At 34.8% G+C, this 20,617-nt stretch overlaps 1 protein-coding gene across 2 annotated transcripts in view; it reads left to right on the top strand.

Annotated features, from left to right (window-relative positions):
- The window catches only part of LOC122798011 (fer-1-like protein 6), a 1,810,759-nt gene that overhangs the window by 1,151,542 nt on the left and 638,600 nt on the right, over window positions 1-20,617 (top strand). For both annotated transcript variants that reach the window (XM_044066595.1, XM_044066597.1), the window contains exons 21-22: window positions 6,450-6,584; window positions 14,681-14,830. In XM_044066595.1, coding sequence (XP_043922530.1) covers window positions 6,450-6,584; window positions 14,681-14,830 — 285 coding nt within the window. The remainder of the gene's footprint in view (window positions 1-6,449; window positions 6,585-14,680; window positions 14,831-20,617) is intronic.

Genomic DNA, 20,617 nt, shown 5'->3' with positions numbered 1-20,617 from the left:
CATTTTCACTTTATATGGTTGCAGGGGCGTGGATATTTGGACTGCTCGACAGTCCAACATGCCCCCTGCAGTCTTAAACGCTCTGTGTAAGCCTTCCAGTTGAATCAGCGCCCTCATGCATATGCATGATGCTCTGACATCATAGGCTTAAACATCAGTCTCCGAGTAAGATTTGGTTAGTCTTACTCGGAGGATTACTGAATCCCGGCCAGTAATTATTAAATTTGTGATATTTTCAAAACAAGTTAAAATATCTCAGAAACCACTCAAGTTGCACACATACTCTTAGTAAAAATTTGTTCATCCAGCCAAGAGCTTTCATTTGATACTAAGCAGTTCTGTTTGTGGTACATGGTTGTCAAGATATTTAGAAAAGCATGAACTTTTTGACAATGCAAATTAATATCATATGATTTCTCTTTACCTACACCAGACATAGGTCAGATTATCAACAAAGTTGTGTTTGCCATTGTGTATACTTTAAGATGAAATCTTTTAATATTTGTGTGTAGCATGGTTTTGAAATTAATAATGCAAATATGAACAAGCAATATCTGATGCCTATAGGCATCAGAAGGATGTAACTGCAGAAAAACCTATAGGCGCCACCCTACTGTAATGAGTGAAAGTCATTCCAACTGGTTGTTACAATTGATATCTAGAAGGACTATTTTATTGGCACTGTGATGACCGTGCCCTGACCCAGCAATCAAGGATCCTCAATCCTCACCACTAACACCAGGGAGGTCATCTCCTAGAAGAGAGGAAAGGATAACTAATACACACAGTAAAGTACAATTTCCCTTAAGTGCACACAGAGATCACAGCCAGTCTGGGGCTGGTTGCTCCTTTGCTCACCAGATCCCCAATAAGACTCCCAACTGGCAAAGCTATAGGGTCCAGGTCTCAGCATAGCTGGACAAGCTAAAACCTCCAGCACCCTCTCTATCCAACCAGTCCTGCCCAAGTAGCTGACACCACAAACTTTGAGATAAGTATTTATACAACTTCACAGACACTCCTGGGAAAGCCTGACACAGATTATCCAGCTGTGCCCCTTTACCCAGACCATACGGTAGTAATCCCTGCTACCACCCAGCTAATAATATCAGCTACTAAAAGGCCCTTAAAAGGGTGTCCAATTATTACTGTGCAATATTATTATCCAATTGGTAATGTAAGTATTCAGTCTAGGCTTATTGGAAGGGCTTAGACAGTAAACTCTATAAATATATAATGAACTCTAAAGCATAATTTATCTCTACATAGACCAGCCACAGGTAGAAGGTTTAAAAATATTTAATAATAATTAAAACACAAGACAAAACTACTACACCACAGAGATATATAAGAGTTCAGAGATCACACAGAAACTTAAAATAATACAGTAGGACAGGTCTGATTTCAAAGAAAAATACCTAATTAATCTTTATTACCTTTAACTATTCCTACAAGAAATCACAGTGCTAGAACCTTACATGTGAGCTTGGCAGAGTGCTGAGTTAGATATCCAAGATCAAAATGCTCTCAGTCTCTTACTGAACAATAGTTTTTAAACACTAAACAACAGCTCTGCTGAGGCCCTCCCAAATTACATCATTTTGACACTTAGGTTTTCCCAGTATTCATATTGCATAATGTTGACACCTGGTCAGTGTTCTCAGGCCACAAACTGCATTATTTAGCAATCTAACACCTGCTCAGAAACTTACAACAATATAAGTCATTTCACATGTATACTCTAACAGAAACCAGAGCAATAAAGCACATTCCACATCTAAATTCTGGTCATAAACTTTAGCCTTAAAACAATGGGCATAAAACCTTCATCCAGACTAACTGGAGCCGAATTATAACATGAAAGGGTCACAACATGCTTCACTAGGTCAGTAGAGTGCAATGTTGTCACATATTTTGCAGTTCCACATTTCACAGTATTCTTTTACACTCAAGAAAACATGCCTGTATTTTTACATGTATTTACAAATGCCTGAATTATATATCAAATTCTATTTGCCTGGGCTGGCAACCTTCGCCCATCTCTCCCCAATCGTCACAGGTACCACCATCATCATATTATTATTATTATTATTAGTAGCAGTAGTAGTAATAGTAGTATCATTTTTTACCTGCTTGGCTGATCTAGTACTGCCCCCACCTTTTATGTATATTTAGTCCATTCATCCCTTCTGAAGGGCTCAAAATATACTCTCTGGGAAAGCTTGCCAACCATTTATCTTGTTTTGTACCTGGCCCCTGGTAGGGTGAGGAATCTATGATCCATTTGTTCCCTGTTGTTGAATGCACCAGCTTCTGCATTTAGGGTGAAGATTGATCCCATCTCCACCCAAGAAAGAGAGACCTAAGATCCATCCCTGTTACTCCTAAGAGATTAGGGCTGGGTAATGTGGAAAATGTTCACATGATAACTTTAGTCATGGGTTCTTACACTGTCTTAGTGAAACATAGCAAATACAAACAGGAGTAATTACTTGGCATATAATATGTTAATAATTCTCTCTCCCCAAAGTATTGGTCAGCCCAGTAATTATCAAGGTATGTCCTCTTAATTCAAGAACAGAAATCTCATGGCAACTCCTATGAAAGCTTCTTTCACTCAGTGGTGCAAACTATTCCCTCAACTGGAGATACAAGAATTACATAGCCTTTTACTGTCTGGATTTATTTTGGAAACAGATGTATCAAGCATTCAAATGTATCTTGGGAAAAGGACTCATAACCCTCTTGGTACTGATGTGCTTTGTCTAGAAGAAACCGTCCATATCATGGATGAATGGCCATTGTATATTATTTTAACAACACCATATTAACAAATCATTGTACAAAACTACAACTTGGTGAAAGTAATCCATTAGGCTGAATTTTCACTTCCTCTGACTGCTAGACCTTGGTGAAAGTAATCAATTAAGCTTAAATTTACTGAAACTGCAATGCCCCAAGCAGCACAACTGAAGTATACATTCATTATGCAATAGGCCCTAATTTTCAGGATATCCATTCAGTTACCAACCTCAAGCAAATTTTCTTGCTTAAGGATAGCTCTTTTGAATGTCATTTTAAACCCCTTTCCTATACTACAGATGGCTTGGTATAAATTCGTAGAGTAATAAATGATTAAGATAGCTTAGGCATGCTGAAAGGTCTTATCAGTTCTCAAACAGGCTTTCCTTTCCCTTTTACTCTGTTCTATTTTTATGTCTTTTTATATTATTGATACGGCTCATGACTGTTTTAGACACCTTTCTAATGAGTTATATTTTGGAATGGCCCTGTCTACAGTTAATTTGGTTATTGGGTAGTTTAACCCATTTAGTATGTTGCTTCGAAAAAGCAAGCATTAGTTAATTAACATATTTACTACTGTCATCAGTATTTTACTCATAGTGTTAGAGAGTTCATACTTAGGAAACTAATTCCTACATATGTTATTACTTCCCTTTTTATGTGTGATGTCACATTGCCAAAGTTTTGTGAAACTTCATCACAGTCATTCGTACTTGTAACTACAGATTTAAGGGAAGACTATTCAATGAGCATCATGTTCTTTTTTTAAGTGATTTTTTTTGTATTTATTTGTTTTTATAGGCCTACCTAACCTAATAGCTCTTCTATTTTTCATACATTCTTTCCTCCTGATGGTGTAGATTCAACCTTGGGGCAAGTTTACCAGTCCTCCAATGCAGTCTTGCATTTTGCCCCTGGCATGGTAAGAGATCTATAACCCATTTGTTTTCTGCCCTGAAGCTTAGTGGCTTCCCAGTTCATGATGAAGGTTGGGCTGACCCTCTCACAGAGGAAGAACTTTATGGCTAATTAATTCTGTGGTTCAATCTTGACAGCCTTGCATTTCCAAGAGATGGAAGTCAGGCGATAAAGAGCAGGCCAATAATGCTATTCCCCCAGGTGACACTATTATCCTCGCAGGTAATTACACATGCATACTAAAGTGCCTGACAGCCGCTAGAATGCCAGTGATATCTTTACTAGGCCACTGCTATCTGAGATGCATCAGCTATCCAGCTGATGTCACTAATGCAGTGAGCTGATACCACTATCCTCCCAATAGGAAGGGCTAGCTGGCATTGGCCATCAAAAACCCCCTAACACCTTTATTGCAAAATGAAAATTTGTTAGTTTGGGTTTTAGTCAGGGATTTATTTCTCAGCACCATGGGCCTGGTTCTAATTTAATAGAAATTTTAATAAAATATTGCGAAAAAGTTGTTTGATCTATGGGGAACAGACCATCAAGTGGCAGCAATGGCTGTACTTAATCAAGATAACCTTCTACAGTAGCCATGTGCATTTGCAAACATAGCATCAATAGTTTTGTCATCATCCAGTAGCTTTAAGAAAAGAAAAGAAAAGAAAGGAAAGGATTAAGTATATATATATATTGAGTTGGAGCTACAGCATCACGGATCTATGAAAACAAAAATAAGCACAGAATAGGATCCTGTATTAATGTATAACATAGAATGTTTCTGTGGCATAGGCAGCTGGAATTTGACTATAACCCAGTTGACGGGCAAGATTAATGGTCTAGCAGCAGGTTGGCATGCAGAAAAACAATGAAGCTGAGTATGCATTCTGCTCTTAGAGTCATTGTAAGCCTGTATGTTTGGGGCAACTGGTCTGTCCATAAATCTTTGGCATATGCTGGAGAAAAAAATGGAGACAACTGCCTACAAGGGGGTATAGTTACCGGGATAGTATCACTGGAAGTTAATGGCATATGCTGGGGAACAATACAGTTTAAAGAGAACAACATCTCTGATGGTGTGCTGGGCAGCAGGTGGAGAAAAATATATGAAAAATATAAACACTACACTATGGCAGTAAAACTATAAATGTAAGATCTTTCTGTAAGGGATTTTTACAAAATAGTGTCACGGAAACTGACTTATTTATTGTAAGATAATTTAATTCTCACAAAAGCATATTTATGTGGTAGAATGCTAGCAAGGCTTATCTGGATAAAGTAATAAGATATAAATAACGTAAACCTGGATGTATCAAAACTATAATATATTGTTACGCTCTCATTCTTTTTTTCCATACAGTAATTCTATTTATTTATTGCATACTAAAATTAATATAGTCTCTTCAAGTGCAATTCTAATCACTTTATGTGCAATATCACCCAATCTCACCTCTGTGTATAGTGTACTTTTCGTTTCATGTGTTAATTATCTAGTAGTCAGTGTTGTCCAGTGTATATAGTGTACAAGCATGTGCATCAGCTACCTAAATATTTATTTTGTGCTATAGTTATTGTTTATTCTCTAATACCTATCATGTCTGTCTTTCTGTGTTTGTTTTTCTCCTGTAAAAGAGCCAACACTCGAAATTTCGTTTAGGTAGCACTTGTGTTTCCTAAATGACAATAACGTTTTTTTGAATCTTTGAATCTTTGATTTTGATACACTCTGTGTGACACAGTTAATTATGCAGTGTTTCTGGCCCACACTTGAAAATATGGATATATGCCTTGTGGGTGTTTCCTTGATAACAAAAGTAAATTAATATAACTAAATAAACTAATGCAATATGTGTAAAAACTTACTTACAGACTGAGCTGTGCAACAAAATTTAATATGGCTGACCTACTGAGCAACTGCAACTCTTTGTGGGTATCCTGTTGTTGTCACTGTCTGTTTTAAACACATGGTGTGACTGGTACACTGTGATCAGTAATTAGACAAACATGGAGCTGTCCTTGTCAGGAGAACTGTTACACTACTATGTCTGCTCTATCAGGTTACTCAGTCAATGCCTGATTTCAGAAACTCACTAGGCAACATTATAAAGTCTGTCTGCCCTTTTTATGACTAATAATCCTGCACTGAACTTGATTTACAAAAAAGCATAAGTAACTGATTTGTGTCATTCCATGGTATCTGCCTTTGCTAATTCATCATCACCCTTTGTTAATCAGGGCCTCATCTTAAACAAGCTCAGGTGCCCACGCCTGTCACAGAAGATTCAGTTTTCTGTTCAGATCCCGGTTCTTCAATTTTTCTTTCTCTTTTTTCTATCTTTTATAGTTATCTAATCACTTCAGCCCCATATCAAGATTCTGTGATAGATTCTTTCACAAGAACCTAAAACATAGTAATAATATATTCCTTCATTAGTGGCTTTCAATATGGAGGAAGGCTGTATATGTAACAAATAGCATGCATGTTAAATTTTTATTAATTAAACATTTTCTCTGTGGTTTCTGTTGCTCTTTAAAATAAATATTCATTGTACTAATGTCATAGGGTGGTTAGTCATGCTGGTGAGTGCAAGTTTGCTCTTAAGGTAGGATAAAGTGATATTACAGGAATCTATATATGTTTGATGAGTAATATCCAATGTGTTTAATACCGATGCTGTTATTGGGAGTGCTAACAATAAAATCAGTCAATGTATCTTTTTTTCTAGATTATTCCACAAACACTGTCTCCAACATGGAACCAGATGCTTTTGTACAACAACATTCAACTTTATGGTGACTTGGCCGATATTTGTGTAGACCCTCCACTGGTGGTCATTGAACTCTACGATGATGATGCTGTGGTATAAATACCTTTCTTTTCTTTGTTTTCACAACTGAAGAATTACTTGGGAAAAAAACATAGCTCAGTCCCTTTCCTGAGGATGACTTATTCCCTCCACAGATAATATTGTGTTGAATGAATAATTGAGTTATCGTCTTTCATATTTTAATCACATAAATATGTGAATTACATAACAGGTTAAAGAGAGAAGTTCTCTGTTTTTTGTATCTGCTCACATCTGAGGAGTATAGCCTTAGAAAAAAAAATGTCTGGCCCCGATGTCCATATTAACTTCAGAAGAAGGCAGATCTGGGTAAGCTGCAGTTGAAGATAATAGCATCTTTTGACATAATTGGATGAAACAGTACTCATTTCATAAATGTTATATTCACATTGTCTCATGAATAGAGCCTGTTCCCAGCATATCATTATAATCCATTGGGATAATTAGAACCTGGCCTAAATTTTGTTAGCTCCGTTTTTAGCCTGAATTTGCCAGTGTGGTTAATAAGAACTTTTGCAGATGTTTAGTCTTGGGTATTGGATAAAAATGTTGTTTACACAAGCTGTACACTGAAAACCTACACTCCTGTTAAATTCTGTACATGAAGGTGCTGTTCAGTTGGATAATTATTAGTGCTCTGCATGATTACCACAAATAAATTACAACAGAGATTTACCAGAAAATTATAAAACTAAGCTTTGAGAAACCATATGAATGTATGTATGATGACAAAGGACACAAACACAGTTGTATGATAAATACATTTATCTGCGCTGAGTACAGTTTGTTTGTGTCTTTCGGCTTTTCCCGGTTAGGGGTCGCCACAGCGGAACTCTGGTCTGCTAACGATTGGTAGTTGATTTTTACGTGCCGAGTTACCAGCCCTAATGCACAACCTTCAACGAAGGTGCGCTCATTCATGCATATCTCCATGCAGAAGATGCTCTAGCTGAGAATCGAACCGTACAGCGTCATACTGTGAGGCGACAATGCTACTGCAGCACCACCACTCAGTACAGTGTATTTTGTTTATCACCACATTGTCATGTTATCAGTAGTTCTTATCTGGGAAACATACTTTTTACATCTTGATATGTCGTGTTGAAACCTCAAAACAGGAAGATAAGGTAGAGTTAATGTTACAGTACTTTGGCACTAACTAGGTTATACATTGTGTTCTTGATTGTGGGTGATGTGATTTTTTTTTTTTTACTTTTTTCTTTACTTTGTATTTCTGTAACTTCAGTGTTAATATAGAAAAAGATTGGTAGTGCAGGGGGTTGCTTCCTCTTTGGAGGAGCAGAGATTCTCAATTTACTAATAGATGCTCTTGTGATTTGTAAAACCTTGGGAGTATCACCATTTTGAGTTTGCAACCTCCAACAGATTTAAACCTTGTACAATCTGATTTAATTTGAAGTAATTAACTAAACCCTATACTGCACAAAATGCAGTAATCAAAAGCACAGCATTAGATATAATATAAAATAAAAATATTGGCCTCACAATAAAATACATGAAACACAGCATAATATAAAATAAAAATATTGGCCTTGCAATAAAACATGTGAAACACAGCATAAATAATTACATTTTACATGGCAAAATGCAGGAAGTATAAATGCAGTATTACAGAGAATCTACAATCTCTGTAATCCCTGAGCAAATTGCACCTAACTGTTTACAAACTGTGTATTAAGTAACTGTCAAAGTTAATGAAACTATTTAATGCAGCAGTATTTTAGCATTAAAATAATAAATATAACAATGTTCCAAATCGGCATATTATAGTGTCACACAAAATATTGGATGAAGGCTTATTTTCAAAATCTGCTTACAGGTAGTTCTAGTATATAGAAGAAATACTGCAAAGCACTGCAGGAAAATATTTAAGGAGAAAAGTGAAGATTTGCAAGTACTTAAATGAAACGTGTTGCACATTATGGTTAAGGAAGTAACGTATTACAAAACTTGTCCTGTAAGCATACAATAAAAATATTTATCTCTCAGCAGATATTCACATATTGCTTATGCAGACAAACAGATATACACACGCACATACACATATAATATATATATATATATATATATATATATATATATATATATATATATATATATATATATACATACACACATAAACATACATATGTATAACTCATATATGTACACATATATGGTTACTGAGTTCACAAACTATCGGTGCCAAACTCTATGGAACCCTGCCTAAAACATAGCCTGTAGACCTCATATAACATCAGAAAGTGAATTTTTGGCATCAACATACAACCTACATAGCCTGAACCTGCCAAACTCCTGCAACGGCCTATGTGTACACTGCATTCTCATGCACTGGCTAACTGTACAGTGACATTTATGTGAGTGAGATCCACATCTACATATATATATATATATATATATATATATATATATATATATATATATATATGGGTCCAGTACTAATGCTCGAGCGGCCATTTCACTGAATATGAAATGGCCTGGCATACTTTTGCGAAAGTTCTTTTCACCGAAGAAGCACTTTTGCCTAAGTATGCCTGTTGCGGAGATCACACTACAGTGGGGATGAGGGAAAATTCCCTTTTCCCCACTGTAGTGTGACCTCGGAGTGGGAATATAAAAGTAGGGGGGGTGGGGTGCAGGGGGGCTTGTTTCCTGCAAAAATGTAAATGTAATGTTTATTTTTTTTTTTAAACACACTTTAACAAAAGCACTTTTTTGGTGAAAGCACTTTCGTTAAAGTGTGTTCGGTGATAGTGGATCTGGATTGTTGAATTTTCGTTCCACAGTCCTAGATCTATATATACATATATATATATATATATATATATATATATATATATATATATATATATATGTGTGTGTGTACATATATACTACCTTCATGGTTGCAGCATCTCAATGGCCCAGAGGCTCCTATAAGCCTAGCCAAGAATTTCACTCATTTTCCCACAAAGTCAGCACCTGTTTTTCCTGACCAGCAGGGACACAGGTGGGATCCCAGGGGTATATTTTATGTTTCCCATTCAGTCATCCAGATTCCATTTAAAGAGGTCTAGTGACGTACTGTGCTTGACATGGACAGGAAGTCTATTCCCCAGATGGAGGGGGTCATTGGGACATAAATCTATCCCACCATCAAGCTCTATTAATGTCACAAGATGGCCTTGTATGCCAGACACAGCTCACCTCTGAGCAGCCTGACTGAGAGAGACTGGGTAGAGGGACAGGGCTTTTAGCCTATCTGTCTAGAATAGGTGTTTGAGATCCTGGAATTTCCTGGTCAGGAACCTCTGTGATCTCTCCAGCTGCTGCATGTCCTTGGCAAGGTACATGCTGAAGGGGGCATTGTACTCGATAATGGGTCTGATAAGAGAGGAGTACAGGGATGTTACAACCTCCTTGTTCCTGGATGAAATACCCTTACTTATGAGGTTGGCCATGTAGAAAGCCTTCTGTACAAAGGAGGCAACATAGGATATAGTGGTATAGATTGAATGCGAGTCACTTATAATATACCTTGATAAACGGTGGCATAAACAGTGTTTTCCCTCCCTAACCTGCTGCCAGGCTGAGTTCATCAGAGAATATTAGTTTGGAAGGACAAGTATATCTCTCAGAGGATGCTACTTCTCCAAAACAATGCCCCCATCCACTTAAAACAATTCTCATCCCTATCCATATTCAAATGTAACTTAGATATATGGGTGTGTAATAGAAAATTTACCAAGATTGCCCCCTGTACTACTTACTAATGGACAGATGTTGCTTATAAATGCTTTACTTGCTAATGGACAGATGTGGCTTATAAATGCTTTACTTACTAAAGGACAGATGTTGCTCATAAATGCTTTATCATGTGCATGGGTCCCCTGAAATTATCTATGTTCTGATCCTAGTTATTCTGACTAGGAGTAATACATAATTATCAGCCATAGATGGGTAAGATAAATCTAACACCAAATAGGACAGGTTAATTCAAGTATTAAAAGGAAAATTGGTTAGGCTTAAAATAGCTGACAAGGGCAGCTAGTCTAGTACTTATTTATGAATCTATAAGACGTTCCCCCAAAATACCAGCCAGATCAGCTGCGAAGTCCTAGACATAACACTCAGTCAGCAACAGCTAGAAATCAATACTGCTGTGATCCTTGTCTCACTAGAAGTAAAACACCAGGACTAATCCCAATCTGTGGTCCTGAGAAGTGGGACACAGACTGTACAGTGATTGGTAGTTTCTGGAAAGGCTAAGAGTTAATGTTCCTCTGCTAGTTCTCTCACCAGGAACAAAACAGTGCATTATTCCAAGGCTAGACCCTATGAAGTGATGTGCAGACTCTGCAGTATTCAACAGCTTTATCCCAGATGGTGAAGAATTTCAAACTAAGCTGGAAACATGGTTAATGCTGTGGTTATTGTGATAAGCTGAAAACGTGGTTAATGCTGTAGTTATTGTGATAAGCTGAAAACGTGGTTAATGCTATAGTTATTGTGATAAGCCGAAAAGGTGGTTAATGCTATAGTTATTGTGATAAGCTGAAAACGTGGTTAATGCTATAGTTATTGTGATAAGCTGAAAACGTGGTTAATGCTGTAGTTATTGTGATAAGCTGAAAACGTGGTTAATGCTGTAGTTATTGTGATAAGCTGAAAACATGGTTAATGCTGTAGTTATTGTGATAAGCTGAAAACGTGGTTAATGCTGTAGTTATTGTAATAAGCTGAAAATGTGGTTAATGCTATAGTTATTGTAATAAGCTGAAAATGTGGTTAATGCTATAGTTATTGTGATAAGTTGAAAATGTGGTTAATGCTGTAGTTATTGTGATAAGCTGAAAATGTGGTTAATGCTGTAGTTATTGTGATAAGCTGAAAACGTGGTTAATACTGTAGTTATTGTAATAAGCTGAAAACGTGGTTAATGCTATAGTTATTGTGATAAGCTGAAAATGTGGTTAATGCTATAGTTATTGTGATAAGTTGAAAATGTGGTTAATGCTATAGTTATTGTAATAAGCTGAAAATGTGGTTAATGCTATAGTTATTGTGATAAGTTGAAAATGTGGTTAATGCTATAGTTATTGTGATAAGCTGAAAATGTGGTTAATGCTATAGTTATTGTGATAAGCTGAAAATGTGGTTAATGCTATAGTTATTGTGATAAGTTGAAAATGTGGTTAATGCTATAGTTATTGTGATAAGTTGAAAATGTGGTTAATGCTATAGTTATTGTGATAAGCTGAAAATGTGGTTAATGCCATAGTTATTGTGATAAGCTGAAAATGTGGTTAATGCTATAGTTATTGTGATAAGCTGAAAATGTGGTTAATGCTATAGTTATTGTGATGTGTACTTAATGGATGTAAAATTGCAAAAGGGATGAAGGAGTAAGTGACAGTTTAGCAATTTATGGGGTGGGTTATTCCAATATGATCTTATAGTGCTGACTAGTATGAGCAATTAAGACAGGGTGGAGCTTTAAAACTCAAATTTATATGAGGGTTGGCTAACTCAAGAGCCACTGGGGTTAAAAACACATCAGGGACAGGATGATAAGGGTTGGGATAACGTCCAAAATTGTCATAGAATGGCATTAGCTGTTAATTTTCATAGATTATGTTATTCACCATCCTCACCCATGACTGTTCTACAAAACACACCAATCACATCAATAAGTCTGCAGATGATACTACGGTTGTGGGCCTCATCAAAGGGAAGGATGAAAGAGCTTACATAGATGAGGTCTATGATTGGTGTGCTAAGAACAACCTTGACCTGAATGTCAATAAAACAAAAGAAATCCGTATAGAATTCAGGAAAAGGTCAACAACACACTCACTGCTCATGATAAATGGTGAAGAGGTGGAAACGATCAGATCTACATAGTTTTAAGGGGTGCATATTTTGGAGGATCTCTCTTGGACTGTGAACACTGAACAGTTGGTCTAAAAAGCACATCAACATCTCCACTTTCTCAGAAGGCTCAGAAAAGCAAAGCTCCCACCTGCTGTTCTCACCATATTCCATAGAGGAGCAGTTAAGAGTATTCTCACCAGTAGCTTCACTGTTTGGTTTTTGAACAGCACAACAGCAGAAAGAAAGAAGCTACAGGGAGTGGTGCAAGTTGCCAAAACAATCATGGGCACAAACGTACCAACAATCCAGAATCTCTTTGCAGCAAGAAGCACTAAAATGTGCATCCAAAATAATTCATGACCCCTCTCACCCTGCACATGGCTGGTTTGCATAACTGTCTTTAGGCAAGAAATATCGGAGTATCCACTGCAGGGCCACCAGATACTTAAACAGCTTCTACCTAACAGTGTTGAGACTTATAATCTCTGATACTAGCCACCAATTATTTAATCAGTAATCATTCACAATATTTTGTTCAGCTGAAAAGTGTGCAATATCTTTTTTTATTCTTTGATGTAACCATATATGTTTTTATTCATGTCCAAGTGCCTGCTGCTTGTCTGATGCAAATGAACAAAGGAGGACAATCTTAACATGTGCAAGCCTACTCTGTCCTGCTGCTATGTACACTATTCTACTTATGACTGTCTGGGGGGGGGGGATTGTGAGTTTTTGTTGTTATTATTGGTTTATTTATCCTTCTGGGGTCTTGTATTGAATATCTTCTTTAAACTGAAATGTTATGCTATTGTTCTTGTTATCCTTGGTGCCTATGTACTCTTTGGTGAGTTGATGCTTGGAATTTCATTTAGGCTGCACTTGTGTAGTCCTAAATGACAATAACGTTCACTTTGACTTTGACTAAACCTTGTGAGTTAATCCTTTTACAGCCAAAGAAAGCAACACAAAGGTTTACTAAAAAGTTCGAACTAAAGACTTTCTTTTTCAGCTCAAAATAAATAAATACAAACAAATAAAATAAAAGCAAAAAAGTAATTTAAAGTTTAATGTTTTAAAGTTAATTATCTGTTAACTATCTAAGTAAACTTGTCCTTTATGTACCCCCCTTTCAGCCTCAATCCATGCCTCAATGTCAAAAAGTACATTATATAGGAACAGTTTAAAATAGCAATCAAAACATAATTTTTGGTGTAAAATAAGAGTGCATGGAAAAAACTCAGGTAGATACTTAAGAAACATACAAACTACACACAGCAGAAGTAAGGAATCAACCCTAGAAGAGATGTGGGTGAAAACCTTAATCACTAAAGTCACCATGCTGCAAAATATTTTTTGCCACATGGATATATTTTTTTTAAGTTTTGTTTACTTGGGCGGTGCAGTGGTGCAGTGGTAGTGTCATTGCCTGAAAGCAAAAGGTTCTCTGGTTAGATTCTAGGCTAGGGTGCCTTCTGTGCAGAGTCTGCATGTCCTCCCTGTGTTCATGTGGGTTTCCTCCTGTGTCACAAAGTCATGCATCTGGAGTGTTTCTTCCTGGGCCTCTGCTAAAAATTGGCTTAGTTCCAAGTCACACTTTCCCAGTAAACAAATAAAAAATACTTTGCCAAATACACATTTCAATCTACATTGTTGTCAACACATTTCATTAAATATACTGCACTAATAGAATGTATTTCATTAATTTTTACCTGGAATGGTAAGAATTTGTATTTCTCTCAATACACCTCAATGTATTTTTGTAACGTAGTGATTTTATGGCACTTTGCAAACTTGTTCTCCATCAAAAATACTTGTCTGTTATTATACCACCAAGCCTTCAGTGTTATAATATTCTTTGTTGTTATATATTTAATGATAACTAAGTTTTTTGGTAAGGCAAAGTCATCCCAATGAAAAACCATAAGACAAAATATGCATTGGAGTGGTATTCATTTTAATATGACATCTTAGAAGGATTATTCAGAGGCACATGATTTCTGTAGGTTTTTATCCTGCAAGATATCAAATTCCTTTCAGCAAACAAGATTCTCGATTGTTGTTGATTGCATTTAAAATGAGCAAGAAAAAAAAAAACAGTTTCCCTTTCCTTTTGGTGGTATCTTATAAAATACTTAGATAACTGCATATAACTGGATGTTGAAAATGTCAGACATTATTTAAAGTTGGCACAACAACTCTAACTACAAAACTGTTTCATTTTCATTCTTGCATTCCAGGGTAAAGCAGAATATCTTGGAGCTGCTGTGGCTATTCCTGAAGTAAAACTTGCAGGTGTACCATATGTGCCACCAAGCCTTCAGTACTATTCCATTTTCTGTGGGAATATATCCGGTGGAGACCTTCTTGGGGCTTTTGAACTATTGCAGGTAAACTACATTTAATAATCATAGATAAATGCTTACATCTATCTCTGCATTTAGAGTTAGATTTGGATGTAGTGGATTGTGTGTGTGTGTGTGTGTGTGCGTGTGCGTGTGCGTGTGTGTGTGTGTGTGTGTGTGTGTGTGTGTGTGTGTGTGTGTGTGTGTGTGTGTGTATAAAAGCACAGAGGTAGAGCAATGTTTTAGTCAATGCACTTCTTGATAAAAAGTAATCTGTTTCAGTTTTCAAGTGTGGTTAGAGCTTAGCAAACCAGATTTGTTCTTGATGCTACTCCTTTCACATATATTATGTGCATGTTTGGGAAAGACAGTTTTGCTTTCTGAGTGAATAAGTCCTGCCATTTGTATGCAGTAGCCTGTAGTATTATCCATTCCTACTTCTCCCATAGATACATGTTATACTTTAGCATATCTTTGATTAATAGTGAAGTCAGTAGTGATATTACTTACGAACAGGCTCAGATATGTGTCTGCAAAAATAAAAGGCTGGGTTCAAAAAGTGCACTTGTTATATGAGAGAAAGGAACTCAAATGATGCATATGTAAAGGAAGAGGCAAAAACATGGACAGAACACCAGTTCATTTACATGTTAAGCACCTTCCCAATATAGATTAATAGGTAAGTACTTGGCAGCTGCCACTGTGGCAAAACTTCCTCTGACTGTAAGTTGATACAGTACATCCATTCAGGAAGCTATACATACCTTACAATAAAGTCATGCAAACAAGTTCCCCACTGTGAGATTTGAACCTCCTACTTATCTAGTTATACAATCTAGAGAACACAGTATTAACCACAAGCACCACAAGACAAGCATGATTCATTTATCAATACCTCTTTATCATTTTCAGGGTCAGGGTGAGTCAGACCTTATCCTGACCTATAATGGGAGTAAGGCAGTGAAATAATGATGATGGAGAGAAAGCCACTCCATCCCACTACAGGCACCCTCATTCTCATACCTATGTATAACTTACAGGATTACCAAGCAGACTGCTGGTTTGTGGTAGGAATATGGGATGAAAGCAGAGTACCCAGAAAAAGCACACTGACAGATGGTGGGCAATTAAAGTCCATGTGGGAGACAACCCAGCCAAGAATGATACTAGAGAACTATGCAGCAGAAGACACCAACTCTTACATCTGTACCACAATGCTACCCATCAAATGATTCACATTTATATTTTAAATTCTAAATTATAATTTGTGCAAATTTTCAGACTTTTCTAACTTCTGCAGTCAGTAAATGTGCTTAGACTTTTTGAAGTAGAATATAATATGCTGGATGACTGAAGTATTTTGATAAGTGAGAGACAGAAACAGGATTCACTAGTATCCTTGCATCAGCTCTTTGCTGGGCCAAAGGTCTTCTTTATTATGTTGTTTTTTTATGGTTTATACTGACACCCAAATATTCTAATACATCATTCTTTCAATTAAACAAGCTATTCTGTCTTAGGATTCTGTTGATCTTTTTGTTAATTAGTAATGTTTTGGATTTATTATGATTAAATTTAAGTCCTGAAATGCTTCCAAACTTGCTTAAGGTATTTATAACATCATGCAAAGAACCATCAATATCAATGTTAACAACATATCATCAGCAAATAATTGTATCTTAGGACAATAGTCCTTATTCATTTGTAAGCATTTTATATTTTGTTTGTTTCTGATATATGTCTCAAACAATAATGGTGACAAAGGACAACCTTTCTAGTTCCCTTGAGGATTTCTAGTGGTGAGGATAGACTTGATCCAGTTTTCACATAAGCTTGTCCCACACTATAAATTTTCATTAATAAGTTGACAAAATCTGAGGAGAATTCAAAACCTAGATAAGACCAACTAATAGAATCAAAAGCCTTTTCTATTTTAGGCTAACAGTTTTTTATATTTGCATGCTATGTCTATTGATAGTAATTTAATAATGTTATCTTGTACTTTTCTATGAAGAATGAACTCTGTCTGATCATTATGTATTAGGTTAGGTAATATTTTCTTTATCCTATTAGCTAATATTGTCATGAAAAATTTATAGTCTGTGTTTAGTAACGAAATTGGCCTACATGAATCACAAGATTTGGGATCCTTACCTTGTTTTAATATGGGGTAGATAATTGAGTATTTCCATGATGTGGGTGCTATACATTTTTTGCTTAACCATAGTAAAGGCACTCATTATTTTCTTTATTATATATTCAGGAAAAATCTTATATAGTTCAGGAATTATTCCATCCAGTCCTGGAGGTGTATTATCTATTACATTCTTTATTTGATCTTTCACTTCTGTTGGTGTTATTTGTTTATTTAATATGTTATTTTGTTGCATTGACACCTTAGTAGTTATATTTTCTTGAATAAAAGTATTTATTACATTATCTGTCTCCAAAAGTGGTGTGTTATTATTTATATCTTTATAGTAGTTTTTGAGCACTTCTAATATGCCCATTAAGTTAGATGTACTTTTAACTGAACCGTCACTTTTATATTTAATCTCATTAATTAGATTTTGATTTTTTTGGATCTTACAGCTATTTTATGTAGATATTTGGGATTTACAGCATAAGATTGTAAATTCAATTTTTCCAGGTTTCTGGCTACCTTATGATTCAGAACTTCTAAGATTCTTATCTTATTGTCTACCTTATGATTCAGAACTTCGTAATTTTGTTATGTGCTACTTTGTTATTTGGTTTTGTGTCCATTTTTATCTTGTCTATGTTTTTTTGTAAGTCTAAAAGTTCTATGTCCCACTCTCTCCTTTTTAAGGTACCAAGATTTGATTCTACTATATATATATATATATATATATATATATATATATATATATATATACACACACATATATATATATATATATATATATATATATATATATATATATATATATATACTTTAAATGTGTCCCATAGTATAGTATCAGTCACTTCACCATTATCATTTGTTTCCATAAACTTGTTTATATCTTTCTTTATCCATTCTCTAAAGTCATTTAACTTAATTATGTAAGCAGGAATTCTCTGTAGAAATCTTAAATCATCTGTATGTGTAGTTAATGTAAAGGTTATAGCATTATTGTTCAAAAGTGGAAAGTCATCACATATTTTAGAGTATATATTATTTGATACAAAGACTTTATCAATGTTTGTGTACCAAACCAATATGAATAGTGAGTATAGAATAAGGAATAATATTCTCTTAGACCATGTATATCTTTAAGGTTCATATGGTTTGTAAAGTCATTTAACTTCTTGGCTTGAGATGTTAGTTTTATTTTACCATTTTATGAGGTATCATTGCCTGATAATAGGCAGTTACAATTACCTGTTGCTATAATTTCCCCTTTTGCGTTTAAAGTAATCAGGTCCAGATATTTGTCAACACATTTAGTATTCAGTCCTGGTATCCAGTATGTATTAATCAAAATATAATATTTCTTATTGATTTCCAAAATAACCATGCTTAGCATCCCATCTTTATCTGAAATTTTATCTATAATTCTTGGTATAGTATAATAAGAGTGCCTCTTCTCTTAGTCTTAAAACATGAATCAGCCAGAATGGTATAGCTATTGAATGAGTATTTTTGTAGATCTTTTTTTAATAGATGGGTTTCCTGTAAAAAGATGATCTGAGCTTTATGCATTTTGATATATTTTAGCAAACCAGCTATTTTGACTGTATTGTTCAAACCATTAATATTTAATGATAAACATTTATAAGCCATTGACTAAATTGTGTATGTTATTACTAACTGAAAGATCTTTCTTCTGTGATTACTTGAAATCTACTGCAAACTTACTTATCATGGATGCATAATGTGTATTAAGCACTACTTTCAAAAACCCAAAACTATTTACAAACTCATACATCAAACATAAAGTTTCTGGTTTAGTAAAAACTTAACTAAACCATCCATCCACCACCTCTCCAATACCAAACAACACAAATTATCCATCTCTGCTTAGAATATAGTATAAAAACAAAAATGTAAAGCACTATGAAAGCAACTAAAGAAATCTGAATCCATGAAATATACATTAGAATGAGAGTGTCCAATATATCTGAAGCTATAGGAATGCCACATATGATAATAGCACCTCTAATAGGTAGATATGCCAGAAATACACATCAGATCAAAATATGTATAAACATTAGAAGCTGAAGGTTAAGAAGATTGTCATTATTTCCAAGACTTTTCAGGAAACATCAGATAATTTAACCATTTTGTCAGTCATCTAACATTTTTCATGTAAGAATCTGTTGAATATATATATATATATATATATATATATATATATATATATATATATATATAAACACTTATTAAAACATAACTATTATATTTTGCAATTATACACATATTACTCATAGGTATTAACAATATCTATGTTGACGTCTTTCATCAGGAAGGGGAGAGAGAGAGAGAGAGAGAAAAGGGGCCTCACAACCCTCTGTTAATTACTAAAGGTTTAGTTATATAACATAAGTCTGATATTAATATGCATAATGAAATTTCTAATGCAGCTCCTAGTTCACTTGATGTCATTTAGTTACTAATAGTGTCATCGAATCTGCAGAATGTATGCATCTATAAGAGAATATAGGCAGCTTCAAAGGAGTTAAACACTTTTATTACAACTAATTATTTACCATTTACGGTATCTAGTGAAGAATAACAGAATTTCAAGAGAAAATAATTCTAAGTACAACTGTTTAACAAGTTGAAAAGGTCAAATGATGTCATCACTGTTGTTTCCTTAAGCTGCAGCTTCATAAACTTGTTAGAAAGTATCTAAATAGGCTCATGCACAACAGAAGTTGTCTCTAGTGAAGGAAAAAGCATTTTCAGTAGGAAATTCAGATCTTGAAGCTTTTAGAGTTTACAGAAAGCAAAAAAAAAAAGAAAAACTACTCAAGCTGCCTTGTCAGTGCATGTCATGAATCTTCACAATGAGAACAGTCAGACAGACCACCAGTTTCCTCACAAAACATCAACATCATGAAAAAATTTACCCTTTCATATAAAAACAGCTATTTAGAAGTAAAAACAGCTGTCTCAAATCAGAAATCATATAACATTTGAATCATTCACCCACCAGTGAACCAGGACAGAGAGAGAAAAAAGGAACCTAGTATATACATATACATATATATATACATATATATATATATATATATATATATATATATATATATATATATATATATATATATATATACATTTATATTTAGCTATCTATAAAACACCATTAATGTACTGTATTAATGTTTAAATGTATCTAAACAAAGAGTCTAAAACATCTAGTTAGAAACACTAATCAGTAACACCTTGTTAACCCACCACTGACACACTAGAAAACACTTTGGTATTAAGTCAAATTATACTATTACTGTAGAATTAGAAGGCATATATCATTTGTTGTTATTCAAAAGGGAAAGCTATGTAAAGTACTTATAATGGGGAAAGGAGAGAAAAGGAACATTGGTAACAAAAAAAAAAATAGGAAGAAAGAGAGAGAGAGAGAGAGAATATTATTTAAACACGTAGTACTATATATAATTAGAAAAAGTAGATATAGAAGGGAAAAGAGAAAGTTAATAATAAAAATAATTCACATTACCTTACAGTGTAGAGACTTTCCAGAATCAAATATATTATGATTCATAAAATAAAGCTTTTAAAATTAAAAGGGATTTATTTATTTGTCCTTTAGTTTCTTAATTTTGTTTGCTCCTTCTTTCACAGACTATACAATTTTTGTTGCCTGT

This window comes from Protopterus annectens, chromosome 3.part1 (assembly GCF_019279795.1).
Source record: "Protopterus annectens isolate FY-2018-M chromosome 3.part1, PAN1.0, whole genome shotgun sequence".
NCBI classification, from domain to species: domain Eukaryota; kingdom Metazoa; phylum Chordata; order Ceratodontiformes; family Protopteridae; genus Protopterus; species Protopterus annectens.
Note: the sequence above shows the minus strand (reverse complement) of the source record. Positions and strands in the feature narration are given on the sequence as shown.